Raw genomic sequence first — 9058 nt, 5'->3', positions numbered from 1 at the left:
CAGTTCATTCTCTCTTATTTTTTCTTAATTATTATTTATATCTGTCAGTTTATAAGGCGTAGGCTGGTCTGATTTTGGATGGTTGCCTCCTCTCCTGAGGAAGTTTTCATGAATGAAATTAACAGTAGACTTTGGCAAGAGGGGAATCATGATTCATGGATATTACTCAAGGAAACAGAATGACGGAAGGACAATTCAATGTGTTAAACATTTTTTTGTTTCATTTTTAGTTGCGGAAGGAATAAGCTAACCATAACCATACAAAATCAATTAATCAGTAGGAGAAAGGTAATGGAAAATAAGGTTGTTTTTGAATCAAGTTAAAAAGATACAACCTGTAGAGTTCCTAGAAGATAAAATAACCTAACACCTTCTTGGTCTATTAGAAACACTTTACCCCGAATCCAATTTCCACAGCTTTTCTTGTTGCTCTATTAGTTTTTCACACAAATTAGCCTCAGGACACACAAACAGACAGCCCAGAGAATTAATCAGGATACCATTACCCAAAGAGTTCAATGCACGCCCAGCCAAGGAATCCCTTGGAATAGGAATCCTCCACCTTTGACGTAATCGGAAACCTCAAGAATATGCAAGAGGCAATGGCGTGGGAGTGTCCCAGGCAACGATATACAGATGTTTGGCCCAAGCAGGCCAATGATCGATGTGCCAGTGATACCCAAGTTAGATGTAGCTGACACCCCGCAGGACTTGATGCATCATTAGCTGGATGCGATGACAAAAAGAGGGGATACGAAAAAAAAAGTAAAACTAAATACAAAAAGCGAAGACTCTCCAGCCGGAGGACGGACTGTTCCACGCGACTGCCAGTGCAACTCCGCCCGGGACTCGGCGGGTCTCCGGCTGTGATTTATGCTGCGTGCGCCTGACAAACACTTGAGAAGTGATGATTTATAATGGAGATGCATGCTTGGTTATTAATTAAATTCTGACACGGCTGCGCTCCATTTAGCGTTAAATGCGATCATCAAACGGGAGGATCTGGTTAGGTTAAGGGTTGGCATCTTATGCAATAACCGGCCAAAGGGTCAAAAGGGTGGGAGAATTGGGTTGAGATTCCAAGTAAAGTCCAGGAATTTGGCGAATTTCATTTATTTGTAATTAAAAGGTGGGGAAATCCATTTATTAATATCGTTTATTTGATTTTAAACCAATAAGAAGATGTTAAAATATAGATAACAGGGACTCAGAGTTCCTATCAAGTAACTCTGCTTTTAAGACACGTTTACTTCAGATATCAACCTTAAGCTTTATTTCGATTGATATCACAAAATAAAATCCGATTAGAATGATGATCCTATAGTTTAACCCCAGAAAAAAAAGGGGCCATCAAACCGGAAAACAAAGTCTGCACTTCGTCTGGCAGCGGAATTTGAAATATGGCAAGCAATAGTCGAATATTCATTAAGCGCAATTATGAAAATTAAGTTGTCATTTTGATTTGAGTGCTCGCGACACTCGGGCATGCGGTCCCATAAGCAGATCCGAGAATCCCCTCGTCCCGCCACTATTCTCATTAAGTTCAATCAAACTGACAGCTCGGCCGGCTAAATGGATGCCAGGCGATTCGTCCTCGCCGCCCTTTCGCTCTCGGATCTTGGCGACTAATTAACGTGTTTTCACATATTTTGTTCGAATCGCGACTGAATAATTAAGACGTTATCACACACGGGCATCCAGTCAAGGCACAGCACGGCACGGCACCCTGTAGCACAGTAAATGACGTGGAGTTGGCTGCTGGCCAATTGGAATGGAAACTAGTGTCGCCCATGCGGCAGGCTAATTTCTCAAGACCTCCCCTCCACTTGGGCCTTGCCTTTGCCTTTTCCTTGGTACTGTTTTTCTGTGGGGATCGCATTAAACTAAATTATGTGTTCATAATTTCGAATTAATGAACGTTTCCTATGGAGCTTGTGGTTGGTGTGGCAGAGGTATTGATTACCCTAGTGTTAGTTTTATTCATTTTGATCAGAAAAAGTAGATTTTAAAAAGATTTAAGGATTTGAGGGGGAGTTATCGAACATAAATTAGGAACCAGGACCTAAGAAAGTATTCTTCTTACACTTTTAAATTGAATTTGTTTATAATATTGTTTTTAAAATGATAATTATACATATAATTTAATAACAATTCTGAAAATTACCTAAAACCTTTTGTTTTTACTAGAAAATAATTCTAATAACTATAGATTAATAAATTCCAAATTTATCAAATAAAATATGCCTTAAGTCCCTTTCTAAACATATTTAGTGTATTGTATTAAGTAAAAAATATAAATAATTTCTTAAAAATTGTTATTATTAAGAGATAAATTCCCCCAAAAACTGGACACGTGCCCGCACACCAATGCAGTGAAACCAAATCCAGTTGCCTCATATTGGACGGCTGCTCGTTAATCAAGCGAATGAAATATGTTGGCAAACGTATTAAATATATTTAGCCAGCCATCGAAATATTAAATAGCGCTACTTGTAGACAATTAGCCAAAAATTATGACTTTTAATCACGGCGAGGCGACAAGAAACGAGACCGAACACACATCCATATAATAGACGGAGATGTGAGCGCAGGCCACGCCCTCGTCCCCACAATTTCACACATGTTTTAAAAATAAATCCACATCTGTTTGTCTTCCGAGGGAATCGGAATCTGTTCCTGCTTCTTTCTGTCTCACAGCGGTACCAGTGGGAGTGAGCAGGAGGCAACTAGATGGATTTAGGCCACGCCCCGCCTCGGCAATCATCTTGAAAGAAATCGGCCAGTGAGCAGGATGCTCTGAATATTCAAATTAGTTTTCCGTAAGATCTCGACGCGCGCTGTTCTCTGTTCTGTGCGAACTCCCAATAACTTTAAGGATACTGATCCCGTTATTCAAAAACATTTATCGTAATCGCAGAACCAATTAAAATCGAAGGAAATATGAATTCGCAATCGGCGGTGCGTCGGTATCCACACAGTTTCTCCATCGAACAGATCCTGGCCAAGCCGGAAGTGCGTGCGTCCAGTACCTTTTCGGATCCGGTGCAGGATGAGAGTTTGCGTGGCGGTATTTGTGATGTTTCGCGGGTATCGAGTCCTGCTACATCGAGCTGCTTGGAGGACACCCTGGACGACGGCAAAAGTGATAACGATCTGGCCTCTGACGACGGCAACGGTGCGTATGATTGATATGCGATTGCAAAGCATGGCCAAGATCGGGTAGTGGGGCTATAATATGAAAAGCGGAAATGTTTTTATTGGAAAATATAGTGAGCAAATAATTTAGATTGCTTTTTATCAAAACCTTTTGGGAAGAAGTGGGTTTGTTTTGTAGAAAAAATAATAATGATTTTTAAAAGATATATATTATGGTTATTTTTTATACTTTCGAAGTCAATCCTTAAACTAAGACTTTATTAGCTTAAGATAAACAAAATTTAAATTGGATTCTCTAATGAAAATCTGCCCAAATATACAGTTTTTAATTTTTGAAACCGCAATACACATTTTGAATTGCATAAAAATCAGACGAGTTACTTCCTATAATAGAAGTTTTCTTCTATTTTAGCCATTAGAAATTAATTCTAATTTTACTATATATACACCAAATTTTATTTTCAAATTACACATAGAATCAAAAACCAAAATTCGGACTTATTTTAAACACGATTTCTTAATTAGTAGTACAAATATTTCTACTAAAAAAAGGACATGTATGACTTAATCTGCTTGATTTATAGACCACTATCTGTTTTCTGTGGTATTAAGATATTAAACATTAAATGATAATATCCATACCTGTATCTCTGAAAATTTATTAGCCATTAAATGTATTTTAAAGAATTATAGCACTAAAAGTATGCATAAAAAAGCAATCCATTAATTCTATTTAACATAATATTTACATATATTTGCAAAAAAAAACAGGCTTACTAGATTAATTAGTTAAATCCTGAAGTTAAGTTCAAAGTTTATTATTAATGCTCTTTAATCTAAATCAATATTTGGGTTAACAAGTCAGCATATTGATTTTACATTTTTAAAATATTAAAATTTTTTATTAATTTCTGTCAATTTTAATGATGAAACCCCTTATAAAATGTTGAAAAAATGTAGAAGAGAAATTTTTCTATCAGACACGGGTAGATCAACTTGGCTGTTGATGCAGATCAAGAATATATATACTCTATGTGGTCGGAAATGACTCCTTTACCGCGTTGCAAGCTTCTGACTAAAATTATGGGGTTTTAAGTAAAGCCCGATATTTTCTTAGTAAAACATAAGGCTGTCGGGGTTTTTTATATTAAAATAAATAATTTTCATCTTTTATTTAATATACGTTTTGTTGGAAAGCATTTTCCATAAGAAACTTAGACTTAAGTATTCACAATATATACTCCCACCTGACCAAATAATGCTTTTGGCTGAGTGATCTCATCTGTCATCTGTGCGATCAAGAAACAAATGGTCAAAAATTAGCTTTGCAAGTGACAAAGAAGGAGGCGTGCCACCGTAATTTTTCGCACCCTCACAGCAGCCCCCACCGCCAACCGTTAATGATGCAAATGTCAAAAGCAAACAAAGAACGAAGGCGATCACAGAAAGAGTGCGCCTTCCACCCGTAAAGAAGGAATTTATATGACAATTTGTTCTCGGTCAACCAGGAGAATGTATTGTATGTATGACCAAATGGCCAATTAGACGCCTTGGCTAAGTGAAATACAACTTTCTGATTGAAACGTAAGCGTCTTCGGGCGAAGCAGACTGGGGGTAAGGGTAACCTTGCCAACGGATCGACAAATTACAATTAGGCGAAAATAGTTGGCACTGATTCCGAGAATGGCCGCTGTCGGTAGCAATAAATGTCTAATTAAGATTCTGGCGATCTTCATTTGAATTTTTCTTCACAATTTTAAATCCCTTGCAGCCCTTGGCGATGATCGCAAGAAGCGTCCAAGAACCGCTTTCTCGGCAGCCCAGATCAAGGCTCTGGAAACTGAATTCGAGCGAGGCAAATACTTGTCCGTGGCCAAGAGGACGGCGCTGGCCAAGCAGCTGCAGCTCACAGAGACACAGGTGGGAATTACAATACATTCAAATTAATATTTAAATTTTATAAAAATTCCTCCGTTTTCTGTTTAGATAAAAATCTGGTTCCAAAATCGCCGCACCAAGTGGAAACGCAAGTACACCTCGGATGTGGAGACTCTAGCCTCGCACTACTACGCCCAGCTGGGCATTGGCGGATTGGCCCGACCAATGGTGGTTGGCGACAGGCTGTGGCTCTTCAGCCAGACACCCACGGGTCCCACGCCTATTCAGTCCATCATGCTAAATGGCAGCGGATCGGCGGCACCCCTAGCTGCAGCTTCGGCCACTGCATCTCCCATGCGACCATATGCCACGCCTGGCGGAATGCCTCCACTTCCCGGGCCCAGTGTCATGGAGAGTGCTCGCAATGCTATATTGGCACGAGGACAGCCGCTCAACTTTGCCCTGCCCTTTGGAGTGGCCAAGCCACCGGTGGCAGCGGGTGGTGTGCCATCCTCCGCTAGTTATATACCACGCTGCAAGTCGTATGCGGGAAGCTATGTGGATTATGCACCGCCACATCCACAGAACGAGGCGTATCTGCAGCTGAAGTACGCCACTCTGCCGCCGGAAACGGAAACCGGGTCCACCAATGGCTTGGCCGAGCTGGAGCGGGTATTCGGGGATGCCAATGCCAACTTTCTGCAAAATAGGAGCACTCCCGCCAGTGGCGTAGCCACATCCTACGGTCACGATGGATTAAACCAAGCCCAGCGCAGCCGAAGACCCACGCAATCCGAATCGGAGTGCAGCGACATCGACTGCGAGCAGCTGGACGAAGATGAAGAGGCGCCTGCAGCAGAGTGAAACTACAAAGTAGAGGCGTCTTGTTATCTTTAGAATTTATGTTCTCACACACAAAAATATGCTCATACAAAGGGTATTCATCATAGGGGGTAATGTTGTGTCTCGTCTGTGTAGATTCCATTACAACTAGCTGAGAGTGGCACACATTTTCAGACCTGGCCAACGCGACGTGCCGCTGGCCTAGTTCTAGTTACAGTTCTAGCGCTAGTTATTGCTATTCTATGTTACATTGTGGGTCGGTTATGGGTTACTCTCTCTCAACAATTAATAAATGTAAATTAAATAATCACAAATCACAAATATTACACGCCCGTTACGCAGCTAGAACTCGAGTTGATTTAACTTAAATGCTATGAGCTACACGCGGAATACTATAACTTAAACGTGGCTACAACTATTTGCAACTCAACACGTTAGGCTGAGGGAAAGAAGCGAACGACACTGACTTATGTACAATTCATTGCCTTGAATTAACTATACTATACATAGTGGAGACTCATTTGATTTGATTTTGTTACGGCCACAGCTGGTCGTTAAAGGAGATTCCATAGTTACAACTTAGCTAATTGGTCAAACAAAAATAAAATAATTAATAGGACTATTATTTGGTATAGCGAGCACACTGGGCTAGCTGTGTGTGTGTGTTGTTTACTGTTTGGAGTTGAAGGTGGAGTTGCAGTTGGAGTTGGCGGATTTCTGTCTCTTTTTAGCGTCGTTAGCTCCACGATAGCTCGTAGCCCTTCCAGTTGGCATTGGGTGCCAGATGCACGCGTCGTTTATTGTAGTAGAAGGAAACGATGCCATGGTAGGCAGTCCGGGGAACGCCGCTCTAAAAGGATTTATAAAGTAAAGTAAATCCAAAGGGAAGAAATACCCATAGACTCACCTTGAAATCATCCATTAGCCCCAGCATCTTGGTTGTTCGTTTGTACTGCTCTCTTGTGGTATACTGGATGCGCACAGGTCCTTCAATTCTTTAGAAAAAAATAAGAAATAACAGCCACAAAAGGGTTAACTTTCACAAAGAGCAAACGTGACATTTCCAAAAACCTTGTAAGCTTGGAAAATGTAAAAAATCCACTCACCTTATCAGGTTGCGACGCAACTCATCGTACGTGACAATGGGATACGTGTAGACGCGCCGCAAAAACGTATTATCGTAATTGTCCTGAAAAAAATCAAACGCAAAATTGTAATTATTGTGGACATGCAATGACTGCTCACTTGATTTACTTACCTTTAGCAAATAGCTTGTATTTATTTTTGTAAACTGCACAAAATCCTCGCTGAGTTTAATGTGCTTTAAATACTTATCAAAGAACAAGCCGCTGATAAAAGAAAAACAAAAATAGTGAGCCATTAGAAAACATATGGAGCTGCGTAATAGTGCTCGCTATCGCTTACTTGGATACGCCTATTTTTCCAAATGTTCGAGTTCGCGATATTTCGGGCCTAATGCACACGCGATCTTTCCGCTGGGCCGGATGACGTATCCAATCATCCCAGAAGCTACAACGTTTAACAAGCAATTAGCAAACGGTTGACAAAACTGTAGATAAGTATGTACTCACGATTTAGGCCATTTGACGGATAGCTCGGCCCACAGGTCTCTGGTGAGCATCCAGCCGAGACCGGGGAAGAAGTCGGTGCGGTAGAGCAGCTCTGGCTGCGAGGCATCCACCACGGCAGCCTTGCCATTGTCATTCCAGGCGGATACACACCACAGACTGGGGTCCTGCTTGAGCAGCTTGTGAGTGCCCAGGAAGTACTCAAAAAAGTCCGGCGCCACATTCAGATCATCCTCCACGATGATCACGAACTCGAAGCCCACGCCAAAGGTGGTGTTCAGGGCCCAGCCATAGTGTCGCGCTATCTTGTAGTAGCCCTTGAACTTCTTCTCCTTGGGCAGCACCTTGATGTCAGTCAGGTCGGGCTGCTCGATGAGGGTTACCTTGTTGCCGTACGACAGGATCACCTCCTTGGTGGGCTCATCCCCGCAATCCTAAGCAAAGCCAAAAAATATATACCACTTTTTTAAAAGATTAATCAAGTCCTACATACCTGAGACACTATAATGGGAAACTGTTCGATGCTGGGCCGGTACTGGACCAGATTGTCGATGCACTTCTTCACCGACACCCGGTTGCAGGCGAAGACCAGGACGGGGAAGACGGGCTCGCCATTGGCCAGATATGTTTTCGTTGGAATGCGCGCCGGTGTCGGCTTGGCCACCAGCTGCTCCGGCAGCTCGCCGGATATCTCGGCGGCCACAATACTAATCTGCGGCGTGGTCGGTGGTGGAAGCGGTACCTGTGACTCCAGGTACTTGAGCTTCACAAACTCGAAGACGCTCTTGGCCAGGTGGTGACTCTTCTGGTTCGCCTCGCGGGCCTGAGTGTTGACGCGGTATGCCTGGTGTGCCTGGTTGCGGCTATTGTGAACGCTCGTGTTGCGCAGCAGTAGGTAGTATGTGGCATAGGTCCACGTAACCAGAAAGCCGATCACCAGCAGCACCTTGCGCGAGCGCATCTTCGGGGGCTTGGACTAGGGCTTGGGGTCGTGGCTGGGGCTGGGGTATTGGTGGGGTGGCGGCGTCGGCAGCAATGCGTCTTTACTGCTGCGGCTACTGCTGCTGTGGCACTGGCATTAAGCCGGCTAATCGGTGGGATTGGAAGCCCTCTCGCGCTGCTCTCTCTACTGTCGCGAACGCAGAGCACCCGAGTCGAGCGCCCGTGTCCAAAGAGCGTGTCCACCATCGGGCACGGGCCCAGCTGGAGTTGTCGGCATCCACGCAATATTGTCACAGCCGCGGGTCGAAAGTCGCACGTCACACACCAGCGCTCAGCTCTGGGAGAGCGCCAGCCTGGCAGAATCTGGGCTCTGGATAGCGGATATTGTGCCAAATCGAATTGCGGATTAGCCTCACGTTGCCTGCTCCGCTGGAAGACTGTCTGATTTCTGCGCCCGTCCACTGCTCCTGGGTTTGGGGGTGTTTGTGGTCGCTTGTTTGTTCGCCTGGCCGTCAGTGGGCAGCTTGTTTAACTGCTATTGGTTACGTGTTTGTTCGTAATTTGTTTGCATATTTTAAAAAATAAACCATATAAAGTGCAGTGTGACCGCAAAGCCACCTTTAATATATACCACAAGCAGGAAATAATAT

At 43.2% G+C, this 9058-nt stretch overlaps 2 protein-coding genes across 2 annotated transcripts; one reads left to right on the top strand and one right to left on the bottom strand.

Moving 5' to 3' along the window:
• The first annotated feature begins 2914 nt into the window (after positions 1–2914).
• lms (lateral muscles scarcer) lies at positions 2915–6203 on the top strand. Its single transcript, XM_017169810.2, has 3 exons — positions 2915–3175; positions 4928–5076; positions 5143–6203. The coding sequence occupies exons 1-3, from the start codon at positions 2941–2943 to the stop codon at positions 5896–5898; spliced, it is 1140 nt and encodes a 379-aa protein (XP_017025299.1). The 5' UTR covers positions 2915–2940; the 3' UTR covers positions 5899–6203.
• A 257-nt stretch (positions 6204–6460) lies between these two features.
• Mgat1 (alpha-1,3-mannosyl-glycoprotein 2-beta-N-acetylglucosaminyltransferase) lies at positions 6461–9017 on the bottom strand. The gene is made up of 7 exons (XM_017169809.3): positions 7960–9017; positions 7470–7900; positions 7303–7407; positions 7136–7226; positions 6984–7066; positions 6785–6872; positions 6461–6727 (listed from the first exon to the last, which is right to left on the bottom strand). The coding sequence occupies exons 1-7, from the start codon at positions 8425–8427 to the stop codon at positions 6614–6616; spliced, it is 1380 nt and encodes a 459-aa protein (XP_017025298.1). The 5' UTR covers positions 8428–9017; the 3' UTR covers positions 6461–6613.
• Positions 9018–9058: the final 41 nt, after the last annotated feature.

This window comes from Drosophila kikkawai, chromosome 2R (genome assembly GCF_030179895.1).
Source record: "Drosophila kikkawai strain 14028-0561.14 chromosome 2R, DkikHiC1v2, whole genome shotgun sequence".
Classification (NCBI taxonomy): domain Eukaryota; kingdom Metazoa; phylum Arthropoda; class Insecta; order Diptera; family Drosophilidae; genus Drosophila; species Drosophila kikkawai.
This window is presented reverse-complemented; position numbering and strand designations above follow the sequence as displayed.

What these genes read in the sequence shown, in the direction of transcription:
- lms (XM_017169810.2), top strand. Translation starts at nt 2,941, where the DNA reads ATGAATTCGCAATCGGCGGTGCGTCGGTATCCACACAGTTTCTCCATC. An exon ending in GGCCTCTGACGACGGCAACG is followed by an intron (nt 3,176 to 4,927) that starts GTGCGTATGATT and finishes AATCCCTTGCAG; the next exon opens with CCCTTGGCGATGATCGCAAG. An exon ending in TGCAGCTCACAGAGACACAG is followed by an intron (nt 5,077 to 5,142) that starts GTGGGAATTACA and finishes TTTTCTGTTTAG; the next exon opens with ATAAAAATCTGGTTCCAAAA.
- Mgat1 (XM_017169809.3), bottom strand. Translation starts at nt 8,427, where the DNA reads ATGCGCTCGCGCAAGGTGCTGCTGGTGATCGGCTTTCTGGTTACGTGG. An exon ending in GGAAAAATAGGCGTATCCAA is followed by an intron (nt 7,227 to 7,302) that starts GTAAGCGATAGC and finishes TTCTTTTATCAG; the next exon opens with CGGCTTGTTCTTTGATAAGT. An exon ending in TTGCGTCGCAACCTGATAAG is followed by an intron (nt 6,873 to 6,983) that starts GTGAGTGGATTT and finishes TTTTTTCTAAAG; the next exon opens with AATTGAAGGACCTGTGCGCA.